The sequence below is a fragment of the Balaenoptera ricei genome, chromosome 9 (assembly GCF_028023285.1).
Source record: "Balaenoptera ricei isolate mBalRic1 chromosome 9, mBalRic1.hap2, whole genome shotgun sequence".
Taxonomy (NCBI): Eukaryota; Metazoa; Chordata; class Mammalia; order Artiodactyla; family Balaenopteridae; genus Balaenoptera; species Balaenoptera ricei.
In genome coordinates this window covers 1,149,451-1,169,240 of record NC_082647.1, presented here as the reverse complement: position 1 = coordinate 1,169,240, position 19,790 = coordinate 1,149,451, and the positions used below count along the sequence as shown (strand labels likewise).

The following is a 19,790-nucleotide window of genomic DNA, read 5'->3' as shown; positions in this document are numbered from 1 at the left end:
GGGTGGTGCCAGCTGGTGCGCAAGTGAGGGCAGGGCCGGTACTGCCCCCGGACCACCTGGTGGCCCAAAGTCTCAGGGAAGGTCTGGGCCAGCCTCTGGTAGGGGGGCCACGGGGGTCACGTCTCCTACCCTGCAATCTCACGCAAGGTGAACAGGCAGGTCACCTTCCTGTATTCCTATCTGCCCACCTTACACCTGCTTTTCCTAACATGTAAAGCAAATTTCACAGATGTTTTCTTAAGAACAAGAGAACATCAAGCCTGAGTTTTCAAGTCACTTTTCCAGACACCAAGTCTTAATGTGAGAGTTTGCTGGGAAATTGTAGCATTAGTAAAATCAGTGGGAGAGAGTCTGGCTTTTTTTTTTTCATATGCTTATGAGTTGAGATTTATTTAAGAAAAGTATTGGCTATAAACCATAATTATACACATATAGATGTTGGCTTGTAAATCCGAAAACCAAGGAATTGGCCCCCATAGTTGGCCAATTTCTTAGGATGTTCAGGGCATCTGAGCAGTCATCCTTTTCTGAAGAGTCAGGCTGTATCTACTTAAATTTGTTAAACGCATTCTGAGTTTAAAAATGAAACCATTTCCCCCCTGAATAAACAGAGAAATGAAGAGTAAGTTTACTTTCAAGTGTTGTTGGGACGTTCAGACTCGTCCCTGGTAAGGGGACCCATGTGCTGCTGTGTTCAGGCCCGCCACCGCTTGGTCCACGCCCGACAGTGACCAAGCTCCAGCGCGGCCGATGGAGCTCTCCCGCAGACACCCCATGCGGGGAGGCAGAATTCCCATTTACTTTCATGACCTCTGATTTCAGAGCAGAGATTGCACATTATTTACTACTGGATGGCTTCCTGAAATTTAATGAGGACTAAGTACAAACATGACAGATGTCGTTATTGTAGTTTTATCCTGCACGGTCACGGGCTTCTTGGGCTCTCACTGTAAGCTTCTCACTCAATTCTGCTAGGAAGCTCATTATCATCAGACCTTCAGTCATTTCAGGAGGAGGTACCGAGGATTTCTTCTAGTTCATGCTTCCAACACAAATTTGCACAAAAAAGAACTGTGGCATGAAATAAAAGGAAAACATAAAAGACACCGAAAAATCACTTGCCTCTCCTGGCCTCACCTTCTGACCCAAGACCCTGCCCCGTCAAGCCTGAGAGGCTGTTCTGAATTTCCACCAACAAGAGAGAGATGGGGAAGGCGCAGGAGTACGGGGCTGCTGGTGGGCGGCCTCTGGGAGAGATGCAGCTTCTCACCAGCACCCTGTCCTCACTGAGTCCTAACTTTAGCCTGAAATAGCTCCGATGTCTGGAAGCCGGAACCCATAAAATGGGGGAGAGTCGGGCACCCCCCAACACTCAACTCCCGTCTCTGAGACGTGAAAAGAATTGCTTTATTGCTCGTTCTGGCCCTGTCACGTGGTTCATCCCAGGGAAGGAGCCCAGCGGGAAGAAGGCAGCTCTTTCCCTTCTACAGACCATCACCATGACCCTTGTGTAGGGAGCAAGTCCAGGCAGCTACAAAGCCCACCCTCACCGGATGAGACATGCGTAAATCAGTGGGGCTTTGGCTTGGTGTTTTGAATTTAGAACTGATGGAAAAATACCAAACTCAACAAGTGTGTTTATTGAGAAAGACTCATTGAACGGCTCCAGTTAGGCCTCTGAACACAGACGGAGCCAACGTTTGAGGTCTACTCTGCTGGAGGGAAAGGAGTGACTCCTTAAAAATAACCCCAGAAACAAAGGCCTGAGCTCGGACGGGTGCAGACAAGATGCTTCCCTCTGAATCCCTTTTGCACCGCAAGTGTGTTACACTGTGCCCTCGCTGTGTGGTTGTGAGGTGTCAGGAAATGGGGCTGACCCACGGCACCCTCGAGTCATAATAATAAGGTTTATACAGCAGATGCACTGAAATAGATGGAACCACCACGATGGCAGCAGTTTACTCTCAGCAGTTCTGCTTGCGATCAGACGGCGAACTGTCTCGTCCAAGGTCACCACTGAGGACAGCAGGGGCTGTCGTTCGCCCAGGGCGCTCTCACGGATCCAGAGATGACCCAGGCCCGCCCGGCCCCCTCCCCCCTCCCCCATAGCCTCACAGCGCCGGAGCCCCCAGGACGTGCTGCGTCCTACACGCCCGTATTTGATTGAAGCCAACGTGAGAACTTAGTGAGATGTCCTGACGCTCCCCGAAGACCAGCGTCAAGAACCACGGCTTAAGGGGGACACAGCCCCACCTGCTCCTGTCGCTCTGCTGCGGGCCCAGGTGCGCCCACCACGCGCCCTGAGAACCCCTGGCAGGTTCCTCCCAGCAGCTACTGACCTACACTCACCCCACCTTCCAGCCCCTCTTCTTTCCCCTCGGGCGGCCCCCGACTCTCCCCCGCGCCCCCTCCCCCGGTGCAGGGCAGGAAGCCGCTAGGCAACGGCCGCTGTGGCCGTGGGGAGCTCTCCGGAGGCTGGGAACACCTGCCGGCCAGAGGGTCTCAGGACAGAGACGCTCCCCCGTCCTCCATCACACCTGCTGCCCAGAGAGGCGCCGCCGCACCCCCTCCCTCGAAGGGAGGACCCCGCCCGCTGGAAAGACCGGAGGAGACCAACCAGCAGTGTCCGACCTGCTTCCACGTCACCCATCACTTCAACACGTGCCAGGTTTGGGTCTGGTTTTTCCTGTTTCCCCCGAACAGGGAACAAGTGGGCCTAGGAACCCTTTACACAACCAGCTACGAATTTCCCCAAAGTCACGGGTTCCAGCAGTAACTCGTCAGGGCGCTGTTGCTGGGCCCCTGGGGGGACCAGGCTCAGCACCCTGGCACCACGTTCCCTTTGCCCGGGACTCAGCCCCGCCTGGGGACCAAGCCATCAGGAGTGGGCAGGGGGGCAGAGCGCCAGCCCTGGTCCCTGGTGGAGGGTAGTTACCTGGCAGAGGCTAGTTAGCTGGTGGAGGAGGCTGGTTACCCGGTGGAGACGACTGGCCATCAGCTATCGAGCCAGTGCCCGGCCGGCCCGCTCCCGCCCCCTGCCCCCGGGAGCCTTGGTGGGTGGCGGGCGGTACTCACGATGGGGCTGGCGTTGATGTAGTCAGAGCTTCTGTGGCTGTTCTCTGATTTCAGCCGGATCCGGGAGTGGTCGTCTGCAAGCCCCAAAGCAGAGCGTTAACCCGTGCAGGGCGTCATCCAGGGCCACCGCTGCCCCCTGCCCCCAGGTCCTGCTGAAGGCCGTCAACGCACCTCCTCCCTCCCTCCCTCCCTCCCCCACCGAGGGTCCTTCAGCCCACGAGGTGGAGCGTCAGGGTGTGCAGGGAACCTCGTGTTTTTCTCGTGTCAAGTTCCAATGCCAAGGCTGGGTGCTCCTCAGCAGTAGCTCATGTAGTGTTGTTTGCCTTTAAATAACACGTATTTGGTAACACAGAGAAAATAAACATCAACATGGATATTAAGCTATTAGACCATCATTCAATACATACAATTTTGTCGTCTAGAGAAGGTGAAATACCCGAGATTACGAGAATGTAGCTTTACAAGGAGAAAAGAGCAAAAGAAAATGCAGCGGAAGAGGGCGCGGGGAGTAGTGTTCACGTGGGGACTCACCAACACAGAAACGTGCCTAAAACGGGCAAAATAATTGGACGAGTGTTGAGACCAGACGCTTCAGGGGGGATTAAGGACATGTGATCGGTCACAGCTTCATGTGTTTGCTATGTGAATCATCCCTAACTCTGGTTCTGGAGTAACCACCCTTCTGCGGTCAGTGACAGCTCTCTGCCTGTTTTCAGGAACCTTCACGGCCAGCAGGGCACCACCGAGAGTCCCCGTTTCTCCCACCTTCCTCCCCTTCCTCCGCAAGGTGCAAACTTGAAAACGGGAAGCGCCGAGCTCCATCATCTTGTGCGGCAGTGAAGGCCTTCCGGCGGCCCCCATACCGCCTGCTTCTGCTGAGAAAACAGGCAGCCCGGCTGCAGCCCTGGAGCTCAGGGCTTCCACGGTGGTAAGTGTGTTACCCCAAGTCCAGAGCCCTGGCATTTCAGCCGCGTCTCCCCACCTCCTGCTCCCAAACCCTGGGAGCAGCTCGGCAGTGGGTTCAGGAGAGCACGGGGGCTTTGCTGTGGTTTGTGTTTCTTTTCTTCCTCTGGGAGATTTTACTTATTTACTTATTTTTTGTTTTAAACAGTTCTGGGGCTTGGGAAACTTGGCGAGGCCTAAACTGATTGAACTTGGAAGGTATCGTCCACTGGAGACTGGACGCCATCCTATCCGTCTTATTGAGGTATTAATGTTGGCTTTTTCCTGGTAGAGACAAGACAGGTAAGAAACATCTAGAGACGGGAAAGGGGTTCACGCCTGACGTGTTTACCTGAGCACAGGTGACACGGACCAGATGCTGTGGAATGTTCTGAAGGTGTTTACAATGGCAGCTGCCAAAGCCCCCCGCTAAGGTGTGACCAACGGTTCAAAAGTTCCCTGGACTCAATGGCTTCGGGGTCCTGCACAGATTTATTCTTGAGAGACTGAAAATTGGCTGTGGCAGGAAGTTGAAATAAAACCCACGAGAAAAGTCGGTCAACTCTGACATTCCAAAGCGCTACAAACAATCAACCCCAAAATGAAGTTCAAGTGGCCCAGTTTCTCAGCGTGTGTGTGTGGGGGGTGCGCCCAGACACATCAAAGCCGGAGACGGGGCGAGCCGCTCGGAAGCCGGGCCCTTCTCTGAATGGGGACCGTGCCTTCTGCCCACACACAAGCCTGGATACACAGAGCAGGGCTTCTAGCTGATTCCAAGGGGTTCCCGAGGGTCTCCCAGGAGCCCCCCTCACTGCAAATATTCTCCACAAGCCCACTTCAGGCATTGCTAATAGCAGCAATTGGGCTGCTCCCAGTGTCTGAGAACCCGTTACCCAGGGCAGGGCTGCTGGCCATCGCGACGGAGGGGACCAGGGAGCAGGGCCCGGAGCTTCAGAGGGCGCCGATCACACCCAGAGCAGAGTGGCCCCCTGGTCGTACTGAACAGGCCCAGGATTGGGGGGCTGCCGGGTCCCTCTCATCTCCACGGGGCCCTGCAAGCAACCAGCCTCAGTAAACAAGTGCCAGCTGGATTTTCTAGTCGGAAAATCAAGAAAACGTGTCCTCGGTTTGGGAGTCTCGGTGAGCTTGACCCCCGATGGTTAACGGGAAAAACTGTTTTGAGCAGGGACGGAGCCTAAGCTTGCTGTGAAGACAGCTCACAGCATCCTGCATCCCTGCGGGTACCGGTCCAGCCACCTTCATCCCCGCAGGGCACGCTTTCCAAGATGCCACTGCGCCTGGGACAAGGGCTTCCAAAGCTCAGAGTTCTACCTTCCCATCACACATTTGATATTGCAGCAATGTGCTGATTTAAAAATTAACAGTGAATTTTTTTTTTTTTTTTTTTTTTTTTTTTTTTTAGTGTGGGACCATCTTGAACCTCCCTCTGAAACACCGGGGGCCATCCCAGAAGGGCCAGAGTCCGGCAGAGGGTAGGCTGATGTAGCAGGGACGGTCCAGTGGACATTTCACTCGGCTGGGCAAGTCTCAACTATTTCGTGGTTCACTGTTCCTGTTCTGAGGGTGGCTGCTTGGATTCTTTGTGATGCACATGGCAGACAAGGCTTCCTGGCAGGATTACTGATTCACTCGAGGTCAACAAGCGGCGTGGAGGTGAAGCCAGGGCCGGGCTCCTGAGCAAATAACCCCCTCTCTCTCCTCTGTGGATCGGCTGAATACTGTTCCTTTGTCTTCCCCGTTACAAACACACACCACAGAGCAAGAATTTTTACAGCTGCAGCGCTTACATTTTAATTAAGAGCTGGGTGTGTCCTTCAAGATCTTGTTCTGAGACTTCACTCAGAAGCCAGGAAACAAGGAAATTCAGGTAGTGTCTTCCCGCTGTACCTGGCTCTATAACTGAGTTATTTTCCTCTCATAAGATCCACAGTAGTAAATTTTATCAAGGAGGGAAGGAGAAAAACACCTATTAAGAAGAAACTTGCTGAATTAACCCTCTGTGCCTGTTCCTTTTCTGAACCCCTGAAGAATTTATTGTGTACTGTTCCCGTGTTTAAGAACAGTGCTTCGAATTTCTGTAGCGTTCTACCTGTCCTAATGTTTCACATGTATTATCCTCCTTCTTCCTGGAACACTGTGCTATAGACAGAATAGAGTCCATTTTCCCATTTAGGTTGAAGAAACTAAGGCTCTAAAACATCAAGTAATCGACTTGGTAAAGACCACAGAGCTAAGGGTCCAGGCTTGACCCAGCCTGGCCACCTGCTAGCCTGGTGATATTTGGGTAAATGATTCAATATCTTAAAGTGTCAGATTTGTCATCCAAAATGTAGGATAACGATATCTAACTCACAGGCTTGTTGTGATAAATGGCTTCTATAAAGTGCTCACGTAAGGCCTGGCAGAGAGCAAGAGATTTAGGAACAAGTTCAAGATTACAGATGGACGCACACCTGACAAGAAGTCAGCCGAACTGGCAAAACTCACTGTGTGGTATAGGATGAGTTGTCAGTAAATACAGGGTGATTTTCATAAATGCCAACAGAAGGAGTAAGGTCTAGAATTGCTTCTTGATTATGACTAAGGCAAAGGAGCCTTGGAGAGAGGGAGATTTTGGAGGACACTGCGGCTTAACCATTCAGGCTTCCTTCTAGCCCGTGCCATGCGTAGCCCGTGCCCACGTTCCACCAGAGCCCACCCAAGGAGAGTGTGTGGAGGCCTCCCCTGCCTGTGACATCATCTCCTAACATGGATCTTTAAGGAGAGCGTTTCCTTAGGCTCCCTGATCGTGTCCCTCCCTCACACTGTCTGAGTGTACTGATACGTATACGAGTCAACAGTCTTCACTTCCCTAATAGACGAAGGCATTGATACTGCTGGCGGTAACACGAGTTAGGCATCTGTAGAAGCCGTGAGTTGACACTGGCACTTGCCATGGGGATTTCTTCATCCGAGTGGTCTGTCAATATTCCCCTGGGGCCCTGCAGCTGTCTCAATTTTCTGTTAAGATTGAGATGAAACCATTACACTGGCTGATGGCATCTTCTCTACTCGGAGGGTATGGCTGGTGCAAACATGCGGTGCGTCTGTGACGGGCCAGCACTCTGCCTGGGGGGCTCTGAGTCTTTCATGGAGACCCCACACACCGGGCTGTGCTCACAAATGGCACCAGCGGCACCACTTCCTTCCTGAATTTCCTGGGTCCCCTGACGGGTTAGCAAACCGCAAACATCACCTGAACTTCTCCACCAGCTGTTAGCGCCAGTCTCCCGTTCCCAGCCAGTCACGCCTGGAAACGTCTTCATTGACTTGGTCTTGTCACAGCTGAGGCAGAGCCATAAATGTTTGTATTTTGTCTGTTTCGGGACTCTGAGAAGCTCAGTGTACGACACGTTTCTCCACAGCCCCGGGAACCGGAGGATGACGGCGTGAGCGCGAAGCACTCTTGCTCTGAGGCGGTGAGTCCTCCTTGGAGGTCGGCTCACACTTCTTCCCACCAGTGCCCCTTCCTCAGGAAGCCCGTGGGCAAGGGCTCTGCTCTCGTGAAGAAACCCACACCTCAAACCACAGGACCATCAAACGTTTGAGGAGGAAAGCAGACACTCCCGCTCTGCGTCTCCCTGGCTCAGTGGCGGGCAGAGCGGGGCGTCTGGGGCCCAGGGTCAGCACACCTGCCGGCACCCACGGCCGCAAGAAGGCAGGCTGGTTCCGTCCCCACCCCGGAAGCTGCCCCGCGGTGACGGCCCACAGCCAGAGGCTCACGGCTGGCTTCCCGGCTCCAAACACTCCCGAAGCAGGTTCCGGAGGCACACGCGTGGCCTGAAACATGGTCTGAAGACCTCATCTCGTGTCTCATTTCTTAGTTTCACCAGCTTCTCTGCGGATCTCTCAAAAGGCAATCCCAAATAGGATCGCCACCCAGCTCGGCGGGTGAATGACCATATAGGTGGGTGACAGGGGCTGCAGCACAGCAGGAGCCCCTGTTCTAACCTTGCTGCTCAGCGTCTGCAAGGAAAAGGTCCCTCTGGGCTCGGCCTCTGTGCCGAGCAGGAACCAGCTCCAAAGGTTTCAGGTAGTGGCCTGGCACCGCCCTGCCAACCACTGAGCCGTCCAGGGGCGCCTGGTGTCGAAGGTTGAATTGTGTCCCCCCCAAAAAAAGATGTGTGGGTGCACTAGCCCCCAGGACCTCGGGCTGTGGCCTTATTTGGAGATGGGTCTGTACAGAGGGGATGGGGTGACAACACGGTCATATGGGTGGGCCTCAGCCCATGCCTGGCGTCCTTATAAAAGGGGGAGTTTGGAATCAGACACAAGCAGAGGAAGGATGACGTGTAGACACGAAGGCCGAGGAGAGGGCCCGGGACAGACACCCCCTCGAAGCTCTGAGGGGCCAGCCTTGTCATATCTACCCTTGTCCTGGACCCCGGCCTCCAGATGGTGAGGACACAGCTCTGTGGCCTGGACGCTCCCGCCCCCGGAGTTGAGGCTCCATCTGGGCCTGGCTTTCTCACGACGCCCTGTCTGCCCTTTTCACGTGTCTAACGTCTTCCAGTTCCCCACGTCTTCAATGAGGAGGCTGACCGAGATGACCAGAAAGTTCCTACCAGCTAAAAAAGTTAGCTTTCTATGAGAAAATTAGCTAGTAGGCGTGAGGGGGCCCCTCATGAACCTGGGAGAGGGAGGGGAAGGAGGGGGAGGGGGAGGGGAAGGAGGGGGAGGGGGAGGGGAAGGAGGGGAGGGGGAGGGGAAGGAGGGGGAGGGGGAGGAGGAAGGGAGAGGAGGGGGAGGGGAAAGGGAGAGGAGGGGGAGGGTAGCTCTGCAGAGAGGTGACTGCGTGGGAAGAGGCTCCGGGACCCAGCCCTGGGCCATGGTGGGCACGGCGGTGACACCAGGGCACCGTCCTCGTGCCTGGAGGGCAGGATGGCGTGCAGCACAGTGTGCAAATGTTTGCTGGCAGCACTCGTGTTGCACACACACAAGAACAACTCTGCATAATAAGAGCACAGACACTAACCAAGCAAAACCGCGCCATCTGCACCGTTCTACCCAGAGACCATCAATCAACGGACCTCAGTCACGCACCTTCTCTGAGCGAGAGGACCTGCATCCCCACTCCCACCCCCGCCCCCCGCTGAGCTGAGGAGGGCCGGACACAGACGGCGAAGGGCGCGGCCTCGGAGGGCCCCTGTCGGGGGCAGCTCACGCATGTTGAAACAAAGTGACAGAAGTCTGTGTTCTACTGAGCACAATGTTGTCACCAGAAAGCAACCCCGTCCCCATCTGTGCTGACCAAGGGCGGACGGGCGGGGACACAGGTGTCACCTTCTGCTGATAGCCACAGCACCTGATGGGGACCCAGGCCAGTACTGCTACACGTCTAAACTGAACTCTAATAAGGACAGAATTGCTCAGCTGATGGTAACCTTGAGAGAACAGTGACCAAACGATCTTAAAGTTTTGAGTGGCCAAGAAAGAGAATGCTAGGCATTTAACACATAACCAGATGAGGGAATGTGGTTCCAGAGACTCCAAAAGGGCACTGAGCCAAAGAGATGGGAAACCCTAAACGTCAGAGTTCTGATGACACAGTGGTAAATATCCTGAGTAAGGAAAGGAGAAACAGACATCCAAAGAAACCAGGGTGGCCCGCAATGTAAAAGATCACATACGAAAGACGGAAGCGCGCACGTAAACCAGGATCATCAGAAAGGTTGACGTCCCGAGTGGGATGGTGCAAAATACACAGGGGATAACAGGAGAGTCTGTGCACCTTTGTTTAAACCGAATGAAGCCTCTGTCTGGTGTAGATGACATCATTTTGGTAGATAACAAACAGAAAATCTATTCAATTACAGTTCCGTCGTGGCCATCTCTATCAGAGGATACCTTTTCAAACCAGCAAGGACAGAGAGGAGATAGTTAGGGGGTCGACGGATGCTGGGGGACGATGTTCACGGGAAGGTTCTGGTCTCCGGTCCCGTGACCAGAACAGGTTCTGCAAGTCCTCTGGGTGCAGCCGCAGCTGGTGCTGGCCACGTCCACGGTGTGTCCTGGGGACGCACAGTCTGGCCATGGCTGGTTTCAACCTCATTGCGTCCCTGGGCCTCTGGGTCTCGGGTGCGTGACCAGAAGCGGGGAAAGAGCGGGTCTGGGAACCAGGCCGTCAGCGTCCCAAGGACCAGCCAGCCTCCTGACTGGAGAGCTTGTGAAAGTTTCCAGGGAGGGTGGCCGCCAGGAGAAGAGAAGCTTGTTAGGGTCAAGTCACGTCGGAAAACCAAGGGGGTTGTTCTAAAGTTACAAAGGTTAGAGAGACGCGAAGTCCAAAAGGCAGTTATGCACCTTGATTGCATCCTAGTTGACAAACTGCTGTAGACGATAGAACTGGAATATTTGGGAGCATTGGAAGATAGACCGGAATTAGCTGCTAACAGGGGATGACTGATTTTCTCAGTTACAACAATGGGGTCGTAGTTACTCAGGAGAAGGTCTTTACTTTTAGGAGACACAGACTAACGTATTTAGATGTCACGATGCCTAAACCCCACTTTGAAATAGTTCAGCCAGTAAAGAAGTAAAGCACACACACTGATCACACAAAGAAGGCAAAATACGGAGCGGCAGCTGTGCGGAGTCTGGCTGGTGGGAATATAGGCGATCATCAAATTGTCATTTCAACCCGAGGATTTTAAAACTTTTGCAATAAAAAGTGTGTGTGGGGGGGAATTACGCCAAGCCGGCGACACTGCTTCTTTGCCAAGTGCCCCTGGACTGGCCAGCAAGGAATCCCCTGGGGTCAGGAGGGCGGGGGGCAAGCCACGTCACCCCCGACGCCCCGGCTCACCTCTGGCTCCAGGCTCTCGGGTGACGGTGTAAACGGGACGTTGCACACCTGGCCTTTTGCACGGTCTACTGTGCAGGGATCTCCTGGGCTGCACGGGAGGACGGCAGGCAAAGAGGGGCTCACGGAGCAGCCACTGGAACGTTCCTTCCTGGATCCGAGTCAGCCTGCGGGGGGCCTTGGTAGGCAGCGCCCTGTATTCATCCTGCTGAATGTGGCTCTGTCTATGACTCGAAGGCACGTAACACATGTTTACAAAATGTGCGGATGGCAAAAGGCTGAGGGTGACCGTGGTGACCAGGAGTCAAACTCCCCTTGACGTTGAACAAGGATTCGTTTATTGGCGGTGAATGCAGAGTTCAATTCCGTATAAGGATGGACGGCTCGGGGCTGTGCCCTGTGATGTGCCCATTGCACGATGAACGGAAACTGGAAATGTCCAGGTCAAGGAGGAAACACAGCCCGTTGCGGCCCTTCTGAAGGCTGTGATTGGCCTCTGGGCGCAGAAACCAGAGCGGGTCCAGAAGAGGGGCCCAGCCCCGGCTCCCGCCTCTGCGAGCAGGATCGGGATGGGACGGTGAGCAGCACAGACACCAGGGGACAGGAGGTTGGATGTCTTACACATCCAGTGGCCCAGCTTCAAGGAGAGGAGTGAAGAGAGGGCAGGAGCTGAACGCGAGTGGTGAACTGTGCAGACAGTGGCGCGGCCCCCAGCCCGCAAGCAGCCCCTCTGCCCTGGGAGGCTCCGGCGGGGCGCCCACAGCCCAGGGCCCCATCTCCAGAGGCTCCGCACGTGCACAGCCCCACGGGAAGGCCCGGGCGCTTCTGAAACGCGGCCCCTGCCTCCTCCCCGTGTCCCTTAAAAGCTCTTCAGTCTCAGGCGGCCCAGCTTCTGCTGTGATGTAGCAAAGGAAAAGCCTTCACAGAACTTGCTGGGATAGTTTCTTGTCGCCACCAACACACCTACAGCCTTCCCAAATCCAGAGGCAGTTACTCAGCTGGTTCTGAGGCCGAAAAAAGGGAGTGACAAAAAGACAGCCAAGCCAGCAACTTATCTGGACACTTGACTTTCTCAGGCAGCCGTTTTATGTGAGGGGAAGAAAATCCTGCTTGCTTGTTGGATCTAGAATTTCCCACGACTGATGGCTAGAGGCTAAGCAGGTCACTCAGATGTGACCAAACCAGACTACTCACTGCGGGGATTCTGCTGGGAGTTGGGAAAAAAACGGAAACCAAAGGTTTGGAAATAGATTGTTTTCTGTGTGTTTCAAGGGAAGCGATGCTTTGTCAAGTACCGTGGGCCTTGGATGTATTCTAGACTTTCCTTCTGTGGACGTTCGAAATCCGTGTTCATGTTCCCGACTCAAAAAAGTCTCAGGTGAGTCCACAAAAGCAGAAGGGGGGTGGCGTCCTGTCAGCACAGGGCACCCGGGCTCGAACTCCAGCACCCTCATCTGTCCGACGGGGGGGGGGGGGGAGGCAGGAGGGTTGGGGGGCAGCCCGGGGCGCTCGGGGGCCGCACTCGATGTGCGCAGCCTGGCCGCTGACCTCTCTGTCACACGTGGCCGAAGCCTGGTGCCACCAGGTGATGTGGCTTCTGGGAAGAGCCGGGCCAGAGTCGCTCTGACCCTCCCCCGGCCCGTGTGCCCGGCAAGGCTGGGGGCCGAGCTGCGAGCTGGTCAGCAGCAACGCCCTAAAAGGCTGAACTGCGAGAAACGGCGTCACACATCCTTCTGTCCATCTTCACGTACCTGTGTCTTCGGCCTTACATTCTCTCTGGTTTCATCTCTAAGTATCCCCGTGTCTCTATGTCTCTCTCTTGTTATTATAACTCAGAATCACAAACATTTTTTTGTTTAAGATGGCACACCAAAATAGCATCATATTCCTGTTTTTAATTTAAAAAACAGATGAGCGGAATATTGCATAATTCTTTTTAAAAATGCAAAAAAAAAAAAATAGAATTTAAAAATTAAATTCTTTAAACTTCTGAGCTATATAATTAGACCTAGCACAGGGCCAGCCAACATCTCATGAATGCTAGTTGCCTTCTCCTTTGAAAGACAATTCACGTGTAGCTAGAATCTCCGGGCTGTCAGGGATGGGAAAGTCGCTAGCCCGGCCGCTTTTGAATTTCCCACCAAACTGCCAACTGGGACGTCTTCCAGCCTCAGCTGGAACGGCCCTCGTGTTGGGGGAGGTGGGGGGAGAGACGCTTCGGGGGCAGCAGACGAGCAAAGACGTGGAGGGGGTGGGAGGAGGGGAGGCTGCACTCTGCCGGGCTGGGCGGGGTCCAGGTGGGTGGCCCGGGGGACGCCGCCCAGGGAGGCAGGCAATCGCTCCCCTCTCCCGGGTGGAGGATGGACATGAGGAGAAGCGGGGCAGGAGCAGAGCTGGTTCAAGGAGGGAAGTAGAGGCGGGAAGGTGGGGTCCAGCCAGGGGTAGGGGGGAGCAGAGCGGGCCAGTACCGTCAGATCCAGAAATGAGGGGCCTCGCTGGAGGTGACGGGAGAGGACACGGCAAAAGGAGCAAATGCAGAGAGAGGTGGCCCCGGGGTTTCCATCCCGAGCCCTGAGTGAGGCTGAGTGACACGTGGGTGCTGCGGGGAGCACGTCGGACGCACGACGCTGTCCCGGGCTGGGGTGTCGACATCGGCTTCAGGGAGCGGGGCATGCGGAGGCCACCCTGTCAACCCCCTACGCTCCACCGCGGACCGTCTCTGTGCCATAAGGAGTGAACAGCCAGAAAATACGAAGCAGGTTTCAGGAAGAGGCGGCGGTTCTCCCTGGTGGAGTTTGGCGAGACCAGCAAGAGTTTCAGTGATGCCATCGCCGGAGGGTCCTGCCTGGGAAGGGACGCCGGTGGAGATCTGATGACAGGATTTCCTCTAACAGTTAAGGAGGCAGGAGTGTGGAGGACAAAGGCGGGGCCGCACTTGCTGGGACTGGACCTGTGCCTCTGGGGAGGCTCCATCTGCCCACTTGTCTCCGCAGGGTACTGGCCCCTACTTCCTGCAGGACCCCGGACAGGCGAGAAGCTAGGTCAGGCTCTGGGACGGCCGCGCCGGTCAAGATCAGCGGCCTCTCTCTAACGCCCAGCGCCAGAGTCCAGCCAAGAAGGCGCTTCCTCTTCAGAGCCCTGGCTCCGGCCCATGTATGGCAGGCCCGAGGCTCTGGTCCAAGGGCTCCAGGGCCCTGGTCCCCGCGGGGCTGAAGCACCACCCCCAAGGCTGAAGACAGGACGCCCTACGTGCCCGAGGTCCTGGCCTGTGGACCCATCGCTGACTCGGCACCGACGGAGCCCAGCGGCCGGCCGGGCTGCAGGGTGCGTGGACGGGAATGTGCCGTGCCGTGGTTGGCTCTGTGGAAGGGCTGCTTTGAACTTGGGTATTTACCCTACAGGGCCTGCCACCCGAGGAAGCCTGGCCTGGGAGCACGCTGGACCCGGGCTGACGGTCCGTCTGCCCCCAACACCTCATTATTTAGGGCGTAGTTGGAACACCCCTGCACCCCCTAATCTGGATCCTCTCTGAGGACAGTGGCCAAGCTTGGTTGACTGGATGACCCAGTGTCTGTCAGCAGCTCTTGGCACAAGTAGGTGCTTAATAAATATGTGTCAGTTACTGGCTTTTCTTCTAAATGGAAAACTTATAAATCGCAACAGCTCCTATTTTTAGAGCTCTTTAGGGAAAAGGCCCTCAGACATCACGGAACTAGTCTGAACACTGACTAAACAGTTAGAAAAAACTTACACCCAGAAGCAGCGTGTTAAGGTTTTACAAAGGTGTGTAATTCCCAGGCTAGGGTCTAAAGCGGCACAGGAGTGTATCTTTGCTCTCGCTGTCCTGTGAGCCGGCGTGGAGTCGCTGCCACTTACTACGAGACAGGACGTCTGCTGCTGCATCTCCCAGGCCAGGGGGGCGGCGCGATGGGAGCCCGGCCGCCCCTTTGGGTGGTGCCAGGCTGGTCCCCCACTGGCTCCACAGGGCTGGGACGGGGCTTGTGACCCCGGGCGTGCTTCCCTGCGAGGGGGCTGGTCTTGCCTGGGAGACCCAGTGTGGCTTTGCTGAGCCCTCGAAAACGTCAGCCCACAGAGTTCCTCCTGTCATGTGTGAGGTCTGCACGCATCTCTCCCGTCTTCCGTTACCAAGACAGTCGGCATTTACGTCAGACGCTTTGGTCACAGACACTCCCCAGGTCCCCTCCCCCTGCAGGGGGATGTGTAGTAACCACAGCCCAGACCGGCCTGGAACCTGCTAGGACACAGGAGGCCGGTGTCTCTAGTTAAGTGACAGGAGGAGAGGAGCTGCAGGTGGGTGGGAAGACGCAGACTTGGCCCGCCCCTCCCTTTAGTGCTCCGTGGGCCTCCGCACCTGTAGGTCACTTGTCACCTCACACAGTGTGAGACTGCAGGGCTGGTACCTTCCTGTGTCCCCATCTCCTGGCAGTGACTCCTGGCGATGTCGGTGACACACTGTCGGGTTGAAGGCTGCTGGGGCACCTGTGTCTGCTCATGCTGTGCCCACAGCCTGCCCGGCCCACGTGACTGCCTGTCAACTCCTCACGGCCCTAAGTACTCAAGGACGACGGTGTGAGCCCAAGTACGGGCGAGAATGAGACCCCGAGGGCTCAGAAGCAAGCCTCAGATCCCAGAGCAACAACCGGGGCTCGCGGCATCTGTACTCCCGCCCGTGGCTCCAGGACTCGGCCGCGAGGCCAAAAGGAAGAAACGGTTCTGTGTTCCGAGGCCGCTGTCGGGGGCCGGCTCAAAGGGTGGTGGTCTCCCTGCCCTTTACGTGAGACGAATGGATGGACCCAGACACCATCATACTAAGTGAAGTAACTCAAACAGAGAAAGACAAATGCCATATCATATCACTTACATGTGGAATCTAAAATATGACCCAAATGAACTTATTTACAAAACAGAAACAGACCCACAGACATAGAAAACACACTTAAGGTTACCAGAGGGGAAGGTGGGGGGATAAATTAGGAGCATGTGATTGACATGTACACACTGCCATATATAAAACAGATCACCAACAAGGACCTGCTGTATAGCACAGGGAACCCTACCCAGTATTTTGCAATAACCTGTAAGGGAAAAGAATCTGAAAAAGAATATCTATTTATTTATCTATCATCTATCTATCTGCCTATCATCTATCCATCACCTATCTATCATCTATCATCTATCTATCATCTATCTATATATCATCTATCTATCTGTCTATTTATCTATCTATCCATGTATAACTGAATCACTTTGCTGTACATCTGAAACTAACATGACATTGTAAATCAACTACACCTCAATAAAATAAAAAAAATAAAGTGGGAGGACGTTTGCTGGCAGAGAGGGCAGACGGGCAGGAGGGGAGGGCGCTGCAGCCACCTGAGCGCAGCGGGAAGTCCCGGGGGGCGGGCGCAGCTCATCCCCACCACCGCCGGCCGCCCTCCCGGCCAGAGCCCCGGGCGGTACGTACAGGTCAGCACTGCGGGGCAGCGGTTCTTGGGCACGTTCTCCTCCCTCTGGGCCACGAGCGAGCTGTTGGGCTCGGCCTGGTAGGCACACAGAGCCTCCCACTCCTTCTCCAGGCGGTTCTTGTTCTTCAGGTGGTCCTCCATGTAGGCCTGGAACGGAGAGCGAGAGTCAGGGGCGCCAGCCGGGAGGGCGCGGGCCCCTGGCGGTGACGGGGACGCCGGGCGGCCCACGGGGTGCAGCCCACAGTTCACCTGCTGAGGGGGGGTAGGGCTGGCTCGGGGGCTGGTACAGGGCCGAGGACTAACCAGACGCAGGGGGTGCGGCAAAGGCTGCCCCGTGGTTTGGTGGTTGGTCCAAAGGTGGTCACGATGCGTTTACCACGGTGCCAAGGGGGGCGGTGAGAACACCCGGCCACCGTGAAAACAGACGCACACGCTGCAGACCAGGGCTGATGCGCCAGCCCAGAGGTGGGAGGTGTGTCCAGCCAGGAGCGAGGTCACGGGATGGGCGCAGTCAGGGAGGTAAGCTTATGGTGCCGCACTTAGTGGGGAGAGGTGTAACACGGTGCGGGGGAGGGGCGGGCGCGCGTGCAGGTGTGTCCGGTGCGGCCGGGGACAGAGAGCCGAGGGGCCCTGAATGTCTGGCTGGGGCATCCAGGCTCTGAAGTAAGGAGTGAGGGAGGTTTGGGAGCCGGGTCTGCAGGCCCTGCCTCTGTGCGTGGAAACACGGACAGGAGGACCCTGCTCCCTGCAGCAAAGAAGGAACGTGCTCAGAAGCACGAAGAAGCTACCACAGTGCTGCACGGAGGAAGCGAGCTGGAGCTGGGTTAGAAGACAGGGCCAACAGAAACGTGTTTGCTAGTAACTTCAGTCTGAGAAAGCATCTCAGTAAGTCATGTTCTGCACTCGGTCTCACTTTCTTTTTCCCCATCTCAGGGAACCACTGGTTACCAACAGACACTATGTTGCAATAATTGCTTGAAATATTTTCAATGAAAAGGAGGGAACACACTGTTTGAAAACTATTGTATGTATCCAAGCAAAATCGTGTCCCAGTGGTTTCTCTTGGACAGAAACGGAAACCACACCCTCCCAAGATCCTCCAGAGCCTGGGCCAGGCGCTCCGCCAGGGGTCCCGGTGGGGGCAGCCAGGAGGGGTGGGGACCCTGGGGGGACCCCAGGAGGGGCTGCCGTTTACTCCCCACGTGAGGGCTGACTATGTGCACAGGCCCCGGTGCAGGGAGGGGGCACAGGTGTCGCCAGCGGTGACGACAGTCCTGCCACTCGCCACACACTCGAGGGCAGGGAGCTCAGACGGGGCCTTCGCTGGGGCTGCCCCCGCTCCCGTTTCTGTTGGCACAGAAGTCATTTTTCTTGAAATTGCCTGGCTTTTCTGAACCCACCAGGGGTGATGCATTTAAGACACTGGGCTTCTCTGATGTGCGCAGCGTCACGTGGCTGGCGGTGTTAGAAAACAAAAACAACAAACCAAGTATTTGACCCACAGCTGCTCTGATCTTAATTTGTCAGGCACTTGTCTGTGGGCAGCGATACTAGGAGAACTGGATGGGGAAACAAAGGCCTCCAGAACGTTCCCTCCACAAAGACGCCCGAGCCAGTCCTGCCTACTCACCTTATTGATCTGTTCAGTCCAGAAATGACCGTGATTTTAAGGAAAGCATTTCAAAGGACCAACCCAGGTGGCTTTGTTGTGCCCAAAGGAAATAGTGGGGAAATAGTGGTCTCATCCTCTAATATCTTGCGTGTGGGTTTTCAACTATGCCCGCACAGCAAAATGAAACACACACGCACACACGAGGCCAGGTCTCCAGCGGTCAGGCACCCCGACGTCTGGCCAAAGCTTGCACCCGTTCCACATCACCCCGACCCCCCGCCAGCCCCCTCGTCCACTCACTCCAGCTGACCTCCCGGCTCGGATCATCCCCCCCACTGCCCTTGGCCGCCCCAGCTCATCGGCACCCACGCCAGGGGACAGAGAGGCACGGGAAAAGGAAGGAAACTCCACCAGACAGTCGCGCTGGGGTCCCACACTTCTCAGGGAAACGCTGACTATAGCGACCTGAACTGTTTTGTTTTATTCACTCAACAGACACCGACTCTGTCCACGTTGGTCTGGCTGGTGTATCAATGTGCGTGAGCTGAACCAGAGCTCGGAAGCCAGGGGCCTGGTGCGCCATGTTCCAGGGGAGAAGTCACCCTCGGGGCTGCCTGGCCCAGCAGCTGAGGGCCCCCCTGGCAGGTGTGGCTCCGGGAGGGCCAGCGACGGGGCCCTGGGTGACGGTCACATATCCCTCAGCCCCCTGCTCCAGCCGCTTAGGGAACCGGCAGATGGCCTTTTATGCAGAAGACCGAGACTGTGACCATGAACCCCTTTTCAGGGACAGACCATGAGCCTCAGAAGCTCACCCTCGTCAGGACCGGAAACATCGCAGCAGTTCTAAGTCCCCGGCCACCGCCAGCCCCTGGTGCCCACACAGCTCACCGGTTTCTTTGGGTGGGGAAGAAGCAAACTTAAGGGCACAATCTAGAAAATGTAAACCACAGACTGCTTTCTTTTGGGACAATCATTATGGAATAGCAGATACATATTTCTTGTACCAAAGTTACCCTAATAAGGATGACACTTAAGTTTGGGGAAATACCAACTAGCTTATTATCTAGCTGAAAATATGGTGTGTGGGGCTTCTCTGGTGGCGCAGTGGTTGAGAATCTGCCTGCCAATGCAGGGGACACGGGTTCGAGCCCTGGTCTGGGAAGATCCCACATGCCGCGGAGCAACTGGGCCCGTGAGCCACAACTACTGAGCCTGCGCGTCTGGAGCCTGTGCTCCGCAACAAGAGAGGCCGCGATAGTGAGAGGCCTGCGCATCGCGATGAAGAGTGGCCCCCGCTTGCCGCAACTGGAGAAAGCCCTCGCACAGAAACGAAGACCCAACACAGCCAAAAACAAAAAAATAATAAAAAAATAATAAATAGAAAAATTTACAAAAAAAGGTGTGTGCGGGGGTCCCCGGGAAGGAGGGGGTAGTTCTGGGTAAAGTGTACAGTCTCAGTGCTTCTGTGGTTACTGTCCCCAAGACTCGTTAATGTACAGTCTTACAAATGGATGTAAAACGGTTCCTGGCAAAATGATTTGGGATCCTCACTTTTCTTTGGAAAATACTCCTCTGTTCACAAAATCCATCATGAACGAATGAGCTTCTTTCAATAAAATGTGATGGATTCTAAAATGATAAACCTTGGCAGGTTTAATCAGGTCTCAAATGTTGTCCGCAAAAGGGGCATCGGATATTATCTTAATTCCTGTAAACTGCAGCTGTTTAAATTTTCCTATTTATCTTAACTATGGAAAGTGAAATCGTGCTGGAAGTTCACTTGAATTTCTAAATTTATGGCAAGAAGTATAAA

General features: G+C 55.2%; 1 protein-coding gene across 1 annotated transcript in view; it reads right to left on the bottom strand.

The window, feature by feature from the left end:
• Positions 1 to 19,790, bottom strand: part of PTPRN2 (protein tyrosine phosphatase receptor type N2) — a 697,051-nt gene that overhangs the window by 43,531 nt on the left and 633,730 nt on the right. The window contains 2 exon segments of the mRNA XM_059932932.1: positions 3,076 to 3,149; positions 16,365 to 16,512. Coding sequence (XP_059788915.1) covers positions 3,076 to 3,149; positions 16,365 to 16,512 — 222 coding nt within the window.